Here is a 19915-nt window from a genome sequence, read left to right as displayed (position 1 = left end):
CTTTGCCGCTGTTACACACAAATTTCTCCATTGTGGGGCAATTAAGGAATTTCTTAAAACTCTTCATCAGAAACAACTATATTTTAATCCTCAAAGTATATCAATTTATAAAGGTTGCGTGGTTAAAATGACAGAATCAAGTAACAGAAAATGTTTCTTTTAGTCATTGTGTGTGTGTGTGGAACCGTACCAGGTACTCCAACATGCTCCTCAATGAAGCGCACATACTTCTGGGCGTTCTCAGGCAGCTCCTCGAAGCTCCTAGCTGCCGATGTGTCGCTGTTCCAGCCGGGCAGCGTCTCGTACTGGACTTGGACGCGCTGCAGCACCTCCTGGTTGGCTGGCACAAGACAGCCAGAGCAGAGGACACCGTCAAAACGTCTCCGATTAAAACAGGCGCTCTCAGAAAAGATTCATGCAAACTGGAAGAAGTTGTTTGACAGCATCCACCGACAGCAGAAAGGTATCGGAAGGGATGTTTTGTTTGTCATTAGATGTTCTCAACATATGAGTGAAATTTTTTTATAATAGTTGAACAGCAGAAAATAACCAATAAACATCAAAGTTTTTCCTCAGTGAAAACATGTACATGCTTAACAGTATTTATAAAAATAAAAATCCCACAACTGTCATGATTGCCAGGATTTGAACAGCAAAATTGATCTCAGTCAATGCAAATGGGTATTATCTGGTTTAGTCATAATTGATAATAGCCTATAAAGAGGATTTTCCTTAACAATGTGTCAAACATGGTTAGAAGCTACAAGCTCTTCCAAGAGTTTTTAAACCTGGTTTATGCAAATCATACAGATAGCATTGGCTACAGGTGGATTTCTAAAGAGGACCATAATCCAGAAGGGGACACGACAGGTTTCCCCATAAACTGGCCTTGACCAGAGGTTCTTTGCTAAATTCCTGACAGAGGAGACAAACCAAAATAGTTGGAAATGGCCCAGGGCCACTTACTAAGAGCTTCAGAGAGACATCGAATTAGCAGGTTTGGTTTTCTTAATGAAAACAAATGTAAGTGCAATAGCCTCAATGAACAATCACTGCGCAAGACTCCACCGCTGAAGAAAAAGCATGTTGAAGCTAATTTGACGTTTGCTGCAGAACATTCCGATAATTCAATGAAGTACAGAGAATATAGTCTTTTCAGATGAGAACTCTTTGATGCGTTGGCAAACACAAAGTCTGGAGGAGTAAAGGCTCTGGATTACACCCCTAAGACACCACCCCACCAGTGAGGGCTGGAGGCAGGAACAGCATTATGTGGTCTTCAGTATATGGTACAACCTTTATACTCCCATAAGGACAGATTGATGGACAAATGTATGGAGGCATTCTTCTGAAGGTGAAATAAGGGTGTTTCTTGTTAACAAGACACTCGACCAAGTGACAACTTGAAAATGTTAATTTAAAGATAAGCTCTGAGTGCATATCAGAGGTCCAGAGAACCTTCAAGATTTGCAGCTATTCAAATTTATTTTAGTATTTAACTTTTTTTTCCTCAACAGAAATAAGTGTACTGAGAAAAACATTGATTTGTTAGATACTTATTTTCCTGGCTTGAACTTATTTGCACACAAAGACACTTACCTGGAAAGTGAGGTATAGTTTCATCATTGACTTTGTACGCTAAGCCCACTTTGATCTCTGAAAATACGTCAAGTATGTCCAGTTTTGTAAGTGCTAAACTGAAATGGAAAGCAAGACAAAAACAGTTAGAGGACACAAACGTTTTGAAATAAAGCTCAAACCAAGTATTTATCTTTTATACCTTTAAAATTTATATTTTTTTTCAAAGAACCTCCCCAAATAGAACAAATTCTAGAACATATCCTACATTTTTATAGCGTTTAAGCTGAAGAGGAAAAAAAACAAACATACGCAGTGAAGCCATTTATCATGTGTGCGTATTTGATGAGCACTAGATCCAGCCAGCCGCACCGCCGCTTCCTGCCTGTTGTCACACCGACCTCCTTCCCTCGAGTCTGAAGCAGCTCTCCAATCTCCTGATCAACGATAAAGGAAACAAAAACATTTGATACAGGAGTTTTCTGTAATCTTCTTGCAGCAGAAAACCTCGAACTCTCCTGCCAGTAAAGCGCTGTCTGACTTGCTGTCAAGTAATCACGATTACAGGCTAATTTTTCTAGATCCAAAATATACTTCAGATTAGGGCAATGTACCTAAATGTCCGCTAGGGGGAGGCGTTTGACCACAAACTCCTACATGAAGTTTCTGTTTCACCGTTTGTGGTCCTAAAATCGCCATAACACCTACAGTTAATAGCAGTGTGTATAAAAAGTATTTTTATTTCCAAACTCAAGGAAACACTCCAGTTTCTTTTCCAAATCAAAAATCAAAGATCAAGTTTTTCATCACCCAGGAAGTGAAAGAAAAAATATTTGGCTGTTCAAAAAAAGAATTTTTTTTTCTATAAACTCAAAGATGTTAAATAGGAGCAAAGCTGCCATACACTTGGTGCCACCAGGCCCGTAAACCACCGCCAGCAGGCGAATCGGGTAAAGTGACGGAGTCAGAGCAGGGTTTGAACTGGCAACCCACCAGTTGCAGGACAAACTCCTAGCCACTGCACAACAGTCACCCAATACATCTAAAAACATTATTGCATGAACTGAAAAAGCTGAAAGATTTAGCTTTCCTGTGAATCACTGAACAAATTTATTTAGCTGCAAAGCTCCTTATTCTGAGGAAAGCATCACACCTGTGGTCCCTGCATGGAAAACATTTGCTGCCTCTAAACTAGGGCCAGCTGATTTTTCTCAGAATGAATGACCTCAGCACCGCTGCTGTTATGAAGCAATTATACCTGAACACAGCAGCGTTTCATGACTGTCAGGTCTGCAGGTTTCCTACCGCTTTACTGCACCTGCTTGTAAATTATTTTCCATGTAGGAACATCATTTCCATATGTAACTTCCTAGTAATGTTGGATTCCCATGATTCTGAGACCGCAGTTTGACTCATTCCACATCTGCACACTTCGGAGTTAGCTTGTAAACCGACGGCTCCTCCTGTAACAAACGTAAAGCATTTATGTGTCATGCTGTGCATCTTCTTACATTGCTCTGCTCAGAGGGGAAGGCACCGATGCCCACTCTGGTGGTGTAGGCTTTAACCACCCCGTAAACTTCCCCCACGTTCTGGGGAGGCATGCCGAGGCCCGTGCACACACCGCCTACCGTGCAGTTGGACGACGTCACAAAAGGATAGGTACCTGCAAAAAAATTCACAATGAAGACTTCCACTTTCCATGAGAAACTAACAGGCATCTAACCAGAAAATAAGGGGACGCTGGTCCAATATGGAATCAGAAATTGTTCTGCTTTCGTTCCTTATTTCAGAACGATTTTATCTTGCGTCACTTTACGTAAGGAAAGAAAATCCACTGCCAATCTGACTTAAACGTTCAACGTGCTCTGGATGCCAACGCTCACCTCATTAATGTTTCCAGTTTGCAAATAAGAGTCTGGATAAGAGATTTTTGTGCCCGCTGAAATTGAAACGGGTGATAAAACTTAATGCCACTGAAGTGTTTTCCAGACAAATCCATGAACTCATAAAGAGAGCCTTTATGGCAACCAAGGTGTTTTGATAACAGTGCTGAGTGCAGTCAGTGCTCCCGATAATAAAAGGTCTGCTCTGGTGCGAGCTAATTCCTAAAAATGACTGTAATTTAGCTCGACTGACGGGCGGACGGCTGCAAGCGGTCTCCTTCGTGCTCATGCAGTAAGGTGACACAGAGTGGTTGCGATGTGTGAGAGAGCACCTAGACCCCGGAGATAGGAGGACGTCAGGAACAGGAAAACTTACCATCACCCCTAGTCTGAGCTCCAAGGAGGCTTTTGTAAAGAGCAATGCAAACCTTAATATTATCTGAGCATGATCACCACTAGATGAGGTGCACCTGCCCTGGCTTACTGACCGAAGTCTATGTCCAGAAGCGCTGCGTTGGCTCCTTCCACCAGGATCTTCTTAGGAGGACCGTGAAGAGCCTCGTACATGAAGTGCACACCGTCCCTCACCATAGGCTTAAGCTGCTCCACGTAGTCCTAAATAGGAAAAATACAAACCATTGTTCAAAATAAAAAAAGCAGACACCTGGCATTCAGATGATCATGATTTTTATTTAGTTTACTACTATTAGTTACCTTCAATCTAACCAGCTCTCCCTCTATGTTAATCTCCAGTGTGGGATACATGGCTTTGTACTGCTGAGCCAGCACTTTGTACCTGCAACAAGTAAGTCACCTATCATTAGTAAAGATTCATTGGCACTTTATGAACGTCACACACTTTGCTGTCACATGGTAATATTAGATTTAAAAAAAAATATTGTTACACATTCCCCCCTATGAATGCATTTGTGCAATGTCCAAGCCAGCTGAAAACAATCCCAGGTTCTGATCCCAGGGTTGTTCATGGACACGTTTAATGATACCTGTTAAATTTCTGCAGAACTTTCAAATTAACAATGCTGCGTTCCACCTGATAAACTAAGCGCATCATTGGCTGGGATCATTACACAGTGCTCCAGCAACTAGAAAACAGAAGATGTAAGCTCACCAAGTCTCAGGACAAACAGCTTTCTTAATGCTGTCATTTCCCCTGAAGGCAAGCGCTTGGTGACTGCTGTAACCATATATGTATTTCTCTGTCAGATGGTCTGTCTGGTTTTATCTCCCCTACCTTTGTTCTCTTCAACCCCACCTATCAGTCACTTTTTGTTCTGTATAATTGACCTGATATGCCCATTTGGTTGCCTAAGCAAGATGCGGGTCGGTATTCCTTTAATTGAATAACATCAGTTATGCGTCACACTATTTATTCCACTATCCCCCCGTTGAACAGCAGATTTGCCCTGATACAGCCAAGGCTGTCAGACCCCCCTTCTGTTTACCTAAGCTGTCCGTTGAGGGGGAAAATACATATATATAAAATTGTGACAATTGTTTCATATTTATGACAAGAGTAATTCTCAGAGTCATGAATTAATATTTGCACTGAGGCACACATGCAGATGCAGCGTTAGAATCACAAATTGAACTCAGAAAAGAGTCATATGGGTAAGAGCGAGGTAGATTACATGAGAGTTCAAGCATGTATCTCGGTGATCAAAAGAGCGAGAGCGGAGGAACAGGCTTGACAGGTAATTTGCATCATGGTTTCGAAAGTTATTTATAAGGATAGGAGATTAAATCGCATTTTACCAAGGGTTATACAGAATTTGGCTGTCAGAACAACTTTCAGGAGAGTTTAGAGTGAATGAAAAAGGATGATGCCAAAAGCTGTTTGGGATCGCCATAGCATATGAGCTCAGACTGACTGATCTCAGGTTATTCTCTAATGCAGTCTGAGACTGAGGAGCCGAAGCCTGGCTTTAGGGTTCAGCTGGTTACTAGTCTGCAACAGCTCCTGCATCCTGACAACTGATCCCAGTACGCAGAGATGAAAGACCAGGGGGTGGCTGGTAAAAAACATAAACTAAAAAGTTAAAACATCTGGACTATTGTGCAGATAAAAAAATAAGTTAGCTAGTTTTTCCACTTGCCGTTTGTGTGTGCACACTGCATGCACACATGAATATGCAAACATGCATGTATGTGCACCAGAGTGGATATGAGTTTAGACTTCTAGGGCCAAGCCTATATAGGTCTACATTATCAAATCTCATTTTGTAAATATGTACCACATCTGTGGGAATGGTGACAAATTTGAAATGTTATTTCGGCACCAGATAAAAGTTTAAATAAATCAAATTGTCCCTCAATTAATTGTCTTATATTTTAGCTCCTGAGAAAGAACTTGCAGAGTGTAATCCTCCTGAAGGATTGTTTTATTGGTAAATAAAGAAATTCAAAATGGAGATGCAGAACTTGAGTTCCTACCCTTGTATTTGAAAGGATTTCTCTATTTCTAAACATGAAGAAAAAAAAAGAGACTAGAACAGACAGCATCAATGTTTACTAATTAGAGTAAAAGACTGCGACAGACTGCCGATCTGTCCACGGTGTACCCCGCCTCTCACCCATTGACAGCTGGAGATAGTCACCAGCTACCCTCATGACCTCACAAGGGATAGATGTGTCAGAAAATGGATAGATGGATGGAGTAAAAGAAAAAGGTGTACCGCCAAGAATTCAGAGACAAAATGATTGTCACAGACCAAACTGAGTGGTAAAAGTAAAATATAATGATGCTGGAACAGACCTTTCGGAGAACTGATTGAAGTCGGCCAGCAAATCGCATATCCTGAGTCCGCTGCGCGCCGCCTTGGCCGAGTACACCGGGCCGATCCCTTTCTTTGTCGTCCCGAGGCTGAGCAGAACCAAGAGCAGGAGAGGGAGGAGATAATGAACAGAAAACATTACCGGGAATTCAGCCCTCTGCGTTTTACAGCAACGGTGTTCGTCATGCCACCCCACAGCCCAAACTCTTAACATGTAACCACACAGCAGGGTTGACTTCAACAAAAGTTTGGGAAGGTTTCTGAGCTGCAGACTTATTTCCGCAGGCACAAAACAGGCACAAAAGTAACCATGTCTGATGAGACGATCTTACATCTGAATATTTTGCAGGTATATTTCTAACTCTCGCCCTGACAGAAAGTCTCACTGCGTCATCATGAGTTCAGCTTTCATACACAGGAAAGAATCAGAGAACGACTGTTAGCAAACAAAATAAGTGAAGGCACATTTTCATGTCAACGCGTCCATCTGGTGAGTCCTCCTAATAAGACCCAGGCTTGGCCCAGCAGCATTTGCTGAGCCAACATGCAATCTAGAGAACAGAAATAGACAAAGATCCTCTGTGAATATAGAGTTTCACTTTAAGCCCCACTCAGCGTGAAACATCCACTCACCATGTGTGTCACAGTGGAAAGCTCATGTGGATTACGCAGTACTACAAAAAATATAATAATTTTCTTTTTTACTTTCTTTACTTGATGAATTAATGTGTCTGGGAGGGTAAAACACGATCTAATGGATCATGTTTTGCAAGAATTTCATTATTAGTAAGCTTATTGGTTTTATAAAGTGTAGAATAACATTTATATTCACTGCCTTAAACATCAAAAGCTGAAGCCCTCATGGGTCATTGCTAGTAGACACACGCCTAATGTGAGTGAAACAGTGACTGTTGTCGGCAGTATTAACATTTTATCACGCAATCTAAAAGCCATTTATTTTTGGACTCTGAGCTTCTGCTTTTCTTTGTCTTTGGGGCAACAGACACTGAAAAATGTTTTGAAGAAGTACAGAACTAGATGTGCTGGAAGATAAAAAATTGGCCAGTTTTAAACCTATACATTTGATAACAATATATGACGCTAAGATTTTGGCTTGGTTGTGTGTGAAGGTGTGATCTGACCCCAGCAGAGCTTAACCTGTAGCTGCTGGGGATCCACCAGCCGGACGCATCAGACAGCTGAGAGCTTATAACAGCAGGTCATCTCAGCCGGTGATCTCTCTGCCTCTCGCTGGGAGTGTTTGAGCTTTGGTGCGGGAGCTGCAAAATCATTTCCACCTGTTATGAAAGTTATACAACTGGGGAGATTGCTTGGTGGACCAGATATGGATGGCTGAGCAAACCAAAACATAACTTTGAGACTCATAAGGTGAATTTATTGTTTTCCAGCATAGATGTAACTTTAGCTAAAAAAAAAAAAAAAATTTTGTTTTGGGCTCAGCTTGGTTCCCACCAACTCCAGATGAAAAAATAAAATGCTTCAATAGAATCATCAAAGCTAGAAATATAAAAATTTAATCACTTGGTTAATAAACATGTCGGAAGAGAACAGTAGCTCTTTTTACAAAATAAAGATTTTGATGATCTAATTATTAGTTTTAGCACCAAAACTTTACTTCAGGAACAGATTGAGGGAAGGAAATGGCAGAAAGAAAGTTGAGCTTTTGGACAGAGCCTGGACATCCAGCCACCGGGGCCGGCACCTCAGGGACAGTTCATAGCTTAAGTAACGATGAATCAACATACCATGTTTGTCAATTTAAGTGCACAATCACCAAGACAGTCAGTTTTCTTACTAAAGGAATTCATAAAAACACCACAAAAATGTAGCTTTCTAACTGAATGAGAAATTGTCTTTATTTTCCCTCAGTGGGGAAATTCATGTCCCAGCAGCGAGGTGAAACATGCAGATAAACCCAAATATAAAACAGACGATAAGAATAGGAGACTGCGCAGTAAGGAAAAGTTTAATTGTAAAGGTGAGTTTTTAAGTGGCACATTAGCTGTAACCCCTAAACTTTATGTGTTGGTAAAGAAGCGCATTTTAACCGTATTGCTTTAAAAGTCCCCTTAGGCAAACAGTCATTGTGAAACAGTAGGAAACTCAATAACAGGCTGGAGTAAATTTAATGAGGAAGTTCATTAAATAAAAGGGAAAACTGCACTACAGAAATCAGGGCTTTCTTCACAATGGTGCAACGGACCAAACTGTTCATCCGTTCTGTCCCAACTACCTTTATCTCATTTTGCTCACAAAGCAAAATATCACACTTATAAAAAAAGCTTTGAAGGCAGCTGGAAGGTGATGTTTTCTGCAGATAAAGCAACGTGCCACTATAACTTCCTGCATGTGCTTGACTACTCCAGTATCCTGTATTTCTTCTGTATACAGGCATGTAAAGAGCTTTTTCCCCCCATATTGCCCATGTAATACGTCATGAATTCAACTTAAAGAGACTCTGTAACGCTGTTGTGAGCTTTCTCAGGTAAAGACAGAGTGTCAAAAACACCTCTGAAAGAAAACTCACATGCCATATATGCCTGGTTGTTAATGACCCCTTGCTGGTTTCCAGTGTCCAGATCAACCAAGATTTTAAAAAGTTACTGCTTATTCGTAGCACTTCTTTCTAAGTCCTTTATGTGGGAGAGGGGAGAAAGTGTTGGAGGGACAGGAGGTTTCTATGACTTTATGGAGCAAAGAGAAAAAATTGTTTGAAAAAAAAAAAGAAAATGATTGAGATGCTGTGAATGTGGGGGACTGACTACTCCTCTAACTGTTGGTCTGCACCGCTAATCAGCTTGCTTATTACTCTGCTGGTCATGAAAAACGCCGTGGAAACTGAGAGGGCAACACATAACTTTAACCAAGGCTGATTTTGAAAACCCCAGAGACCCAACAAATCGTAGATATAACAGGTTTGCTGGTAGAGTGTGTGGTGTCCGGTCAAACAGCAAAGTCGACGCCACACATGAGCGGCTTGAACTCGGGAACATTCGGATGTCAGAGGGGAAATCTCGCAAAACCTCTCAGGATTAAACGAGAGTTCAGAATAAATGAACATGGACTCATGGATGGACTCGTAATCCTTAACAACGGCGATAGTTTGTGAACTTTAACAGAGAGAAAAAAGCAGTGTCTGTGTTTCTGACTGGCTACACGTCACATTCAACAGGCTGCGTGCTCGTCTGTCTTTGGGAGACGCCACACACGCCGGGATCTCAGCCCAAGACAATCCAACATGTCCAATATCTACGATTTGATGTAGGTGCGGTCCCGAGGTCCTTCCGCGCGGACCAGATCAGTATTAAAACACACCACACACGATGGGAATATCCTTTTAGATTATCTTTAGAACCACCCCGATACTCGTGGACATCCTGAAGATTGTGAGAAGGGGAAGATCAGGGCAGAAATCAGGCTAATTATCTTGCTGTGTGAGCCAGGCATCAAGCAGTGGACTAAAGGTTGGCGTCCTGAGATGATAGCCTGACTAATTAAAGGTTTTTGGCCAATATCAGGACTTTGGACACCCATGGTCAAAATAGGACTACACAAGCACTTGTATACTACTGCAAAATTTAGGGAGAGTTTATCCAATATCTTTGCTTAAATGCGTGTTTCAAACATCCATGGTAACAACAGATAAACACTATTACCACATATTAGCATATTAATCAATATGTCCAGATTTCAGCAGAAGCGGGAATATTTATAGTTTTTTCCTGCATTAAATAAAAAGATCATAGATCCTAGTTCAGCCGTACCATTTTATATAAAAACCGGATGCTAAACAGTGGAAACTCTTCCACCAACCCCACGCCTACGTTTAAATATGTCCGGGTCAAACTAAAATCTGCCTTCCCGTCTTTGTTGACGTGGTCGGTGGGGATGGGGATCGTTTGTGTGCGTTTGTGTGAGCGTGTCAACCGTTTTTCTAAGCAACAGGTTTCTTACTTCTTGCCTGCTTGCTCTTGCCTCTGCTGTTCCTGAACGCCATCGACCGCTTGGTGGAAGTCAAACACTGCGGAGGAGGGAGAGAGGGGACACACACTCTCACACAACCTCAGAGAAAGCAGGACTCGCACATCCACAAATATGCACACACCCCAGCGTTCACACACGCGTTCAGAAAAAAACCCGAAAAAAAAAAAAAAAAACAGCAGAGGCGCGGAGCTGGCAGGACTTACCTATATGTGCTCTGTCTGAGATGATCAGCCTTTTCTCCCAGTCTTTCAGGCCTGAACATAAAGAGGAAAACCTTCAATCTCCTCTGGTAAAGCACACTGCTGTAAACCTGTCCTCTTCAACAAACTATTCACTCACTTTTTCCCTTGCGTTGGTTTTTTTCGGCCTCTTCGAACAGGCCTGGAAGATGGATCACGACACCGTTTCCTGAAGCAAAGACCAATGAAGTTTAGGTTTACATTTTCTGATAAAACACGACCATTAATTTGGAGTGGAAACAAGATAAACAGAAGCTTTTCCCAACCTTTCTGTCTATTTAAACGAAGTAATAAATGTTTATCGTCACGGTAGCACATAACCACGATTAATTATCTCCAACAGCACTCTTTCCCAACCACTTAAATAACCGAGCTGGGCCCAGAAATCGCCTCTTCAGGGCTCCTGCGCTTCGTACAGTTAAAAATGTCAGGCTCTTTGCTCCAAAATTTTAAATCCAAGCGTCAGGAAATAGATTGCGTCGGAACTCGAAACTAGCAGGTCACAGATTACGTTGATTACACTGCAAACTTTGTGCGTTCCAGTCTCCCCTCTTGTCGGACAGTAGGAAAAAAAACATGGAAACTCGCACAAAAAATCTATTGTTATAACCACAAATACAGCCAAGGTGATCCTCAGAATACGTTTTATAGTCACGTTTATAGCAAAGCCTTTGTCTTGTTTTTTAAGCTGTGCTGAACTGTTTAACTGAACATGAAAGGCTAAACGACAGATGATGACCCTGCTATAAGTTGTATTTTGTGCAAATAAACAGAGCCGTAACAGCCCGTCTGGTGAACACTGAGAACTAGTACCTGTACGACTGACTAAATGTTACATAAAAAAATACAGAACAGCTAAAAACAGTTAAAGTATGAAGTTTTACTCAATGTTGTAGGAGCCGTCATGAACGTGATCCTGAATGATCCTGTAGCAACGACTTTCCGACTCGTAATTCCGGCTTTAGGAGCCGTTCCGGTTGAAACGCTCGACTTGGAGGTCTAAACCTCCGACTACCGATGACGAAAGGAACGCAGCATTAGTCACTTTTAAAAAATCGTGCTGCTGTGCCGGAGTTTGTGACGGCGGTTCTACAACGTAATGCTGGAGGCAGAGCTTGAACATAACTTGTTGGTGGTTAATCGGGGGAATCCGTCACACTAAGTTTCTGCAGTTATCGGCGGATTAGCCGGGAGAGGCAGCAGTCTGCACTGAAAAAAAGAAAGCATCACTAAAAGCCAAAACGCTAACGTGACAACCAGGCTTGTAATGAGTGCGTGTGTAAACCGCCCGTCAGAGCTGTGTGCTTAAAATGTAGGAAATGTAGCTTGGCTAACCGTCTCAGACTACGTCATCTTCTCCTCAGCATCTGACATTAAAAAGGTTTTACTCGTTTCTGTCACAACTCATAACATTTGATGAGATGTTATTAAAAAGCATGTAAAGATAAAAGGTGATATAGTTTTCTTTAATTTTAATTTTAAGTATCAAGGGAAGATCAAATCTCTCCATCTGGCAGATGATGACCGATGGCTTTACCACATGACATCTTCCAGTTCCCAGCATAAGTAACATGGATGTGGTTGAGGTGAAATATGTGCGTATCAGAGGAAATATGCTTATCACATTAGCAGAACCCCTGTCAAGCAGAGCAGCCCTAGTGTGTCAGGCATCAAAGAGAAGAAAAGGGGATGTGATGACGGCGAATGTTAAAGCGCAGATGTGTGGAGTCTTTGGGAGCCTTAAAGGAAGAGTTAGGACTCCATTAGCTAATGAAGTTAGTGCAGATGAGTGGATGTGATGCATTCTGCAGTCTGGCACGGAGTCCAGCTGGTCACCGTCTCTGTAGCCATCATTAAAATAGATTCTGAAAGTCTAAATCTAATATCTTGATCAATTCTCTATAAAATAAATAAAAAATAATGAAGGACACCCTTGTTAGTGTGACTGATTGTGCAGAAAAATGAGAGTGTGCTGATTTTACACACCGATGAAGGCGGTGACTTTGGGGTTGATGATGCCGCTGGGCAGGAGGTGAAAGTCGTACTCCACAGAGTCCACCACCACCGTGTGTCCCGCGTTGTTGCCGCCCTGCGGAGAAGCAGCAAGAAAGCTGATGAGGGAAGGCGAGAGAAACACAGAGAGGCCTGCTGGAGGCCTGGTTTGCTTTTTTTAGGAACACGGGGAGGCCGGGCCTGAACGGTTTGACGAGTAGCAGCAAGCAGGGTGCTTGAGGATCACTCAGATAGGACAAGAGTTGAGAGTATAGTTGGTATGCTATTCAGAACTTCACACCCATAACCAATCCAACATGTCCTGGCAAGACTCTGTGTTCCCTGATGGCGAGATAAAATGAAAGTCTACAACTCCCAGCTGAGCTGCTAAGCAGTATTCATTTTAAAACCCAGAAACAGTAGCTGGAGGACGGATATCTGGTTCTACAACGGTCTGTGTATGAAGTGACGTGTGAAGCTAAGGCTGGGCTGCCAATAAGCACGTTTCCACACACGGATCAGCTGCACCTTTAGCAGCGTTTAATGGGACTTCTGTCCTTGTCCCATTACCCTAAGGCAGACAATTGGGAATCGATTTATCAGTGAATGCATGTCAATGCAGCCAGAACCATAAGTACTGAAATGCCACCTCTTAGCTCATTAGCATTGAGCTTTTTCCTCTGTGACGTCACAGAGTGCAGCCTCTCAGATATTATTACAGCACCAGTCTGAGTGAGGAGGTGGACCATTAAACTAATCTGTCCTGGATTTCTCTGTTTGGTAGAAATGCTTTTTTCAGGCTGGTAATCAGATTAAAATTCTAAAAAACTAAAACATTTAAATGTCAATTTTTACCTTTCCTACAAAGTCCTTTTGACGACATTTCAGGAATAGTGCCAGAGTGAGCTGGGTTTTCTCTGGCTGTATGAACCATAGCCACAGTACTGCTGCTCCTGCTGCTGCACGCCACCAGCCAGCTGGCTGAAAGATGGCTACCGCACATTTCCCTCACTCAAAAGAAAGGCAAATTTGGACGTCTGAAAAATATTTCCCCCAAAACCACAAACATGGATGCATGGCCTGGGAAGTAAAGATGTGCCACGCATCAGGGTAAAACTATTGGTGGAAAGCAACAAGTAGTACATCTTCCTACTGCAGATAAGCTTACACCAGCTTCTTGTACTTGTGTTAAAGACCACAACTACATTTTGTTAAAAAATCCACACCTCCGTTTCATTAAAATAGTAAAAACATATAATGAGGCTTAATTTTACATAATAAGGCATGCATTTATTTAACAGTGTCCTCACACATACAGTGCAGGGAAAAGGTATTTATCCCCTAAAAGATTTGTTTTTTTATGCTTTGTTGTCACACTGAAATGTTTCAGATCATTAACATAATTTTAATATCAGACAAAGAGAACCAGAGTAAATACAAAAGGCAATTAAATGATGATTTCATTTATTAATAAAATAAAAGTTATCCAAACCAAACTAAATTTAGGAACTGGCTGTAAAAAAAGGGTGTTTAAAGAAATCTTTATTGGTCGTAGCATCTGTACATACCAGCGGAGTCTGTCTCCTGCATTTAACCCGTCCCTTAGGGAGCAGTGGGCAGCTTTTATAGCACACGGGGAACAAGCTGGGGTTAAAGGTCATGTGTTCTGCAGGGATCGGACCGGGTACCTGCAGCCTTCTCTGAACCAAGTCATTGCACTAACCACTTAGGCCACCACTCCACCCTTTCTGTAATGATAAGTGAGCTTTTTAGATCACCCCTCTTTGCAGAATAATTTTCTTGCAGCCACACTGGAGGATTTTCGCCCCTGAGCGGCCTGCTTGACATTGTGCTACAGCATCTCAGTGACATGAAAGTGTTGATTTCGACTTGGCAACTCCAAACCCTTTTATGTTTTTTCTGAAAAAACTCAGAGCTGGACTTGCAGATTGGTAATTATGTTCAGAAAATTTCCATTTCTATCTCACCTGTTGAAAGACTAATTTCCCCAAAAGTCCTGGGGATCAACAAGATGTTTGTTGGCAAAAAGGAAAACTTGGCCTTTTCCGTTTGTGAGCTCCTGGATGATAGTGAGTTAGTTCTTGGAATAACTTTGGTAGGATGGCCACTGTTCCATGTTTTCTTGATTGGTGGACAATGGCTCTCACAGTGGTTCTTCATGTATCAAACAGGTTCTATTCAGTTGATTTCTTGAGTGAAATTAGTAAACATGAACTCAGCTTTCCAAAAAACATCTTGTTAATTACAGGTAATTCATGACTTAACAAGAGAGGCAATTAATTTTTCTCCAGGTGCCAGGCTGGTTTAGATAGTGTTTTTTAAAAAACAAAAAAGTTTTATACTGCAATTCTAACCATAACCTGTTTGATAAAGATAAGCTTAACCATACATGATTATGATCATGGTTTAAATCAGCAGGCCAAGTACAAAAGTGAAGTAAGTCACAAATCATCCTGCTGTGCACCATCATGCGCTACATAGAAGTTACAATAATTATGAGATCGAAAGTAAGGTAGACAAAGAAGCGCAGAAAAACACTTTAAGGAACTATGAGACAAAGCAAATTTTAACTGCTATCCATTTTCTCTTTTGCTCTCTCTTGTCTTTATCCCTCCTGGGACCAGGATTTGCTCTCCTTTCTGCAGCCTGTGAGTAAATAAATCAAACCCAGCACGTGCTTCTTCCACATAAAGTTATTCCTGGCCGGCACAGTAGCCCGCAGGTGCAGAGGGTAGCACATGACTGGAGCACACATGCCTCCCCCTTTTAGATAGCGCTTTACAACCCCCCCCCCCACACACACACACACACACACACAACAGAACCAAAGAACTGCTCTCGGCTTCATACCGTCCCGTGATCGGACTCTTATCTCCAAAAACGGCACAGCTGTAAGTGGTCGGACACCTGCTGCTGTCCAGCGCTGGAAAGGCAGCCACTCAAACCGCATCAAGAGGGATATCATAATAATGCCCTTCTGAAGACTGACATAAACGTGCAGATAAATAAAGCTTACATATAAAATCATCCTAAATCACTTTAGGCGTGTGCGGTGGAGACTGATTGCAGGGAGGAGGTGGAGCATTTCTGCCGGTGCAGGTCAGTAGCTTCCCGGGGATAAAGATTTGGATCCATCCTGCTGTACAGCCTTCATTTAACATGACTGCTGCTTAGGCCCAGGAATCTAAAACCCCTAACTTGTGAATCTCTGTAGGAAACGAGTGGTGAAAGGTCAAGTCCGGATACATTATCAATGGGTGTTACTTATGAAGTGCCCATGTGTTGCATAGTGCATGTGTACAGGGATGGAGGGTGTGAAATGTACAGTACGCCACTCGATCAGATTTCTATTTGACGCAACGCTACCGTCTCGTGTCTTTCCTTATTCGGCGATCACCAAACCACCTGGGAGTAAACGTTTGACGCAGGGCTGGAAGCGATTCCTCGAACGATTCAAGTAACTCCATTACTCTAATTCCTTGAGGCTTCTGCTGTTGCTAGCTGTAGTCATCGTAAAGATCAGAACAAAAGGAAAGCCTATTCCATGGAAAACTACATCTACAACCATATCTATCTGTACTATTCAAACTGTCTAACTATTTGTATTTGCTTTTAAAATGGTTTGATCTTCCCCTCCCTTACTCCTGCTCTTTAATATCTCAGTCACGTTGCAGCGCATGTGGCCAGGTATTAATGTCACCCGACATCACGTCAGAGATGATGTAATGTGTCTGTTTCCAGTATTTGTGCGAGACTTATAGCAGCACCCTGACGCGTTTTGATTGGATTTTGACAAGTCATATTGGAAACTGAAGGCCCAGATGGCAGAGTGACCACTGCTGGTGATGGTGTTCAGTCAGTGTTCAAAGGGAGCCTCAGAGACAATTGATTCAATCGGCAATTAGTCTCCATAAAAAGCAGCTTGGTGACAATAGAGTTAGGGTATTGCACAGATCCTGAACATTTATCCAGTGTTGCATCAACCAAGGATTTTATGTGTTTTGAAATCTAGTTGCATTATATGTGAATTGTTGCACAACTGAGACTGAAGCTCAAACTCAAACAGTCAATCCTTTAACACTTTACAAACACACACTCACAGTGTCTTCTCTCTGGACAAAGGGAACTAAAAGTAAATAAAAAAAAAATCATAGTTTTAGATCATATTTAGATTAATCATAAGGGCACAGTTCAAATAAAAATGTTTAAAGCTTGTTATTATATGTAAGCAATATGAAAATATTAGCTCAAGGAAATGATCGACGTCTCTCCAGTCTCTGCTGTGGTGCCCCCTCCATGAGCCCAGAATGTAACTGAGTAGTGAAAAACGTACCTAAGCTACAGGTGATACTTTAACAAAGTCAAGAGTTGATGAATGGGAAAACAAAAGGTCTGTTAATCCAGTATAATTTGCAGACATTTTGCAAACTTTGAGAATCTTTGGTTTTAATGAGCTCCTCCTAATGAATATTCCTCTGGAAAACCAAACTTGTCATGATCACATTGTTCAGTTTCCTCTGAAAAGTCAGACATTTATGATGTATTTATGGGTTTTCATCAAACAAAACAGGAGAAAAAAATAAGCCTCGAGAGCCTTTTACAGGATGAGTCCTAGTTCTGTAGCACACTGCCCACTGCTGAATTTTATTCTCTTTATTCATTGTACTTTATTTTTTTCTAATTATAATCCCACTTAAAAATCGATTGTCTTTGTTAATTTTCCTCCTTGATGTGTAAAACAGAGGAAGTTTGTGCATCATTGTTGTTCAGAGAGCTGCTGGTATCATTCATCTCCGCTCCAATTCTGCTCCTCTTGGAGCCCTTAGAGCAGGTAAACTTTACAGCTGTGATCATTTTCCTCTGCTTTTACTCTCATGTGAAGCACCTACATCCACTTGAATTTCCGGGCAGCGTTGTGCACCAAGGCATTGGGTTTCTGATGAGCCGATTGTTAAAACCAACAAAAAGGCTACAAGCTGTAACCTGTGGAGAGATCAGCGGGGGGCGAGGATGCAGCTAGAAGGCCCGGGAGGCTGAGGCGTAAAATTTAGTAAAATCTCAGAGGTCTGCAGATTTTGGCTATGTAACAATGAGTGGATCAGACGGCTCCTTTGGGTGTCAGTAACATGTTAAAAGTGGGTTTACCTCCACATGGAAGGGAAGACAGTTGCAGCAGTGAGATAAACTAATTTTATTGCTTGTTTTAGAGTTTATATAATTAATACAGTTTTACCAGAAACTTTCAGGAATCTCACCACAGCATTAAGCAGCGGTCAAACTGTTTAATACACAGACTTGTTTGTTTGTTGCACTTTATGTTCAACAAGGATCGACATCCATCTCAATTACAAGCTATTCTCTTAAGTAACAATATTCAGATTAATAAAAACAGATAAATATCTTGTTTTAAAGAGTCCTTGTTTACAAACATATTTATCTACAGTGATTTTTTGTTGCTTGTGGTTAATGCGGAGAAAAGTCAAAATTAAATCACAATTATGGTTGAGATAGCAATTTAGATTTTTGGCAAAAATCATACTATTTTAGACATCTTCATTGTGACTCGCTGTAAAATGAATTGCTCATTGGGACATGAATCTGAATTATGTCACCATGTCAAAATACTTTTGACCCCTTGGATGCTGGAGAATGAACACTGATTCAATATCTGGATAACACAGATCAGGTGAAGGTGATAAGCACAAAGAAAAGTTCTCCTTTTTTCCTGCTCTGGAGGACACGCGTACATATTTCAGCTTTGACTCAGGAATAAGACATGCCGAACGTCAGCGTTTGTTGACCCAACGTCAAAGGAAAAGGCTAATAGGTCCTCACCGACGTCTGGCTTTTCCAAACCAACAACAGACTCTCACTGATCAGCCTGTGCTTCGTGTAGGTATCTTACATCCATTATGACATATGGCCGGCCACGCAAACCGATCCTCAACTAATTCCTCAGATTCAACATGACAGCGCTGAGATATGAGCCGTTCCTTCAGCTTACGCAGCCTCTTTCATCCCATGTTCCCTCAGAGAGTCACCTTGGTGTTGTGACAATCAAACCTCGGACTCCAAGGCAACACGTGCAACCCGTTTCACTTGTGTGACCCACACCCAGAAATCTGAGGCCACGGTTTTCTGAAGAAAGAGGGCGTGAGCGTCTAGACGACCTGGTACCTGCCAAACAACTGAGCATGTTTCCCTCATGCTAACGTTTTCAGCGTTCCCTTACTCCCCTACGCCAAGGCCTTCCTCTCACCATACCACCGTAACGAACATCGAGAAAAAAAAAAAACTGCCTGCAGAGCCTGTTTTATAAAAAGATCAACACTATCTGCTTCAGCTCTCCACTGCTTGCTCATGTGTCACTGAGCCCTTCCCACTACACTAAACACACACACTTGTTTTCTCATCTTAAATCTAGCTCCATTCTTGGCAAGAGTCTCTGTGGAAGGGAACTTAGAAGGAGCCTTGTTATGTCAACTTGTTATCAACAGAGCAAACTAATAGCTCTCTGAGCACGGCGCTTATTCTGAGCACTCCAGGAATAAACACCGCCGTGATCCCGAGCAGGCCGAGGAAGACGGTGTCGAGCTTTACTTTTTGGGAACAGAACAAACTTTGTTGATATCAACGTGGAAATGACAAGATGACAAGGCCTGATCAGATGTAATCCACAGCCCGAAAATCACCCTGTAATCAGGATCCCTTCAAACTCTGTTTGAAATCCCATACCCTAGAAGTAAATCACCGGGCTGGGTTTTATCATCCATCTATTTGGCAAATTGTGGAACAACTCAGTGTGGCAGCTGGTTTCTGATGCACCCGTTACATCATTCACAGCATCAAGACAAATTTGCTCAATCTCCATTTTTACTCTGAAGTTAGAGTTAGAAAAAAGAAATGACTTGCAGCCGGACTTCAGGCTTCCTAAAGAAACCGAATCCAGCATAGATACAAAGTCTTTCAAGATACGTTTGTGATCTGTCAAGAAAATCTGTAAAATTATCAGACACATAAAAGGTGACATAATAAAGCAAAGGAAGTACATCATTAATTTGTTGTAGCATCTAAAGCAGGGTCTGTTGCAGAACCACGGGTCCGATTAAACCTGATCTGGAGGTCAAAAACAACAGTGAAAAGGCCGTTTGAATTGAATTTAGAAGAAACGTGAATCTATTTAATGGGTTCAATCAGTCAAACTAAAGGTTGAGGTCCAACTATAAATGTAAACCCAAATTATATTCAGTTTCCAGAATTTCAATTCTATTTTACACTAATGGAATAACCAACAGAGTCTGGAAATTCAAACGTTTTTCTACACTTCGTTTTCTTTCCACATCCTTACCCAGACATGGAAGGTGATCACCTTTCTCAGGCTCAGTAAGAACAGTGCGCTAGG

General features: G+C 41.7%; 1 protein-coding gene across 2 annotated transcripts in view; it reads right to left on the bottom strand.

Moving 5' to 3' along the window:
- The window catches only part of adss2 (adenylosuccinate synthase 2), a 29366-nt gene that overhangs the window by 2112 nt on the left and 7339 nt on the right, over positions 1 to 19915 (bottom strand). The window contains exons 2-12 of one of the 2 annotated variants that reach the window (XM_036126823.1): positions 12487 to 12589; positions 10601 to 10669; positions 10465 to 10515; positions 10232 to 10298; positions 6238 to 6345; positions 4179 to 4260; positions 3953 to 4079; positions 3090 to 3244; positions 1891 to 2015; positions 1600 to 1697; positions 191 to 340 (exon numbers count right to left, since the gene is read on the bottom strand). In XM_036126823.1, coding sequence (XP_035982716.1) covers positions 191 to 340; positions 1600 to 1697; positions 1891 to 2015; positions 3090 to 3244; positions 3953 to 4079; positions 4179 to 4260; positions 6238 to 6345; positions 10232 to 10298; positions 10465 to 10515; positions 10601 to 10669; positions 12487 to 12589 — 1135 coding nt within the window. The remainder of the gene's footprint in view (positions 1 to 190; positions 341 to 1599; positions 1698 to 1890; positions 2016 to 3089; positions 3245 to 3952; positions 4080 to 4178; positions 4261 to 6237; positions 6346 to 10231; positions 10299 to 10464; positions 10516 to 10600; positions 10670 to 12486; positions 12590 to 19915) is intronic. The other variant, XM_036126824.1, reaches the window with a different exon arrangement.

Source organism: Fundulus heteroclitus, chromosome 22 (genome assembly GCF_011125445.2).
Source record: "Fundulus heteroclitus isolate FHET01 chromosome 22, MU-UCD_Fhet_4.1, whole genome shotgun sequence".
Taxonomy (NCBI): Eukaryota; Metazoa; Chordata; class Actinopteri; order Cyprinodontiformes; family Fundulidae; genus Fundulus; species Fundulus heteroclitus.
Note: the sequence above shows the minus strand (reverse complement) of the source record. Positions and strands in the feature narration are given on the sequence as shown.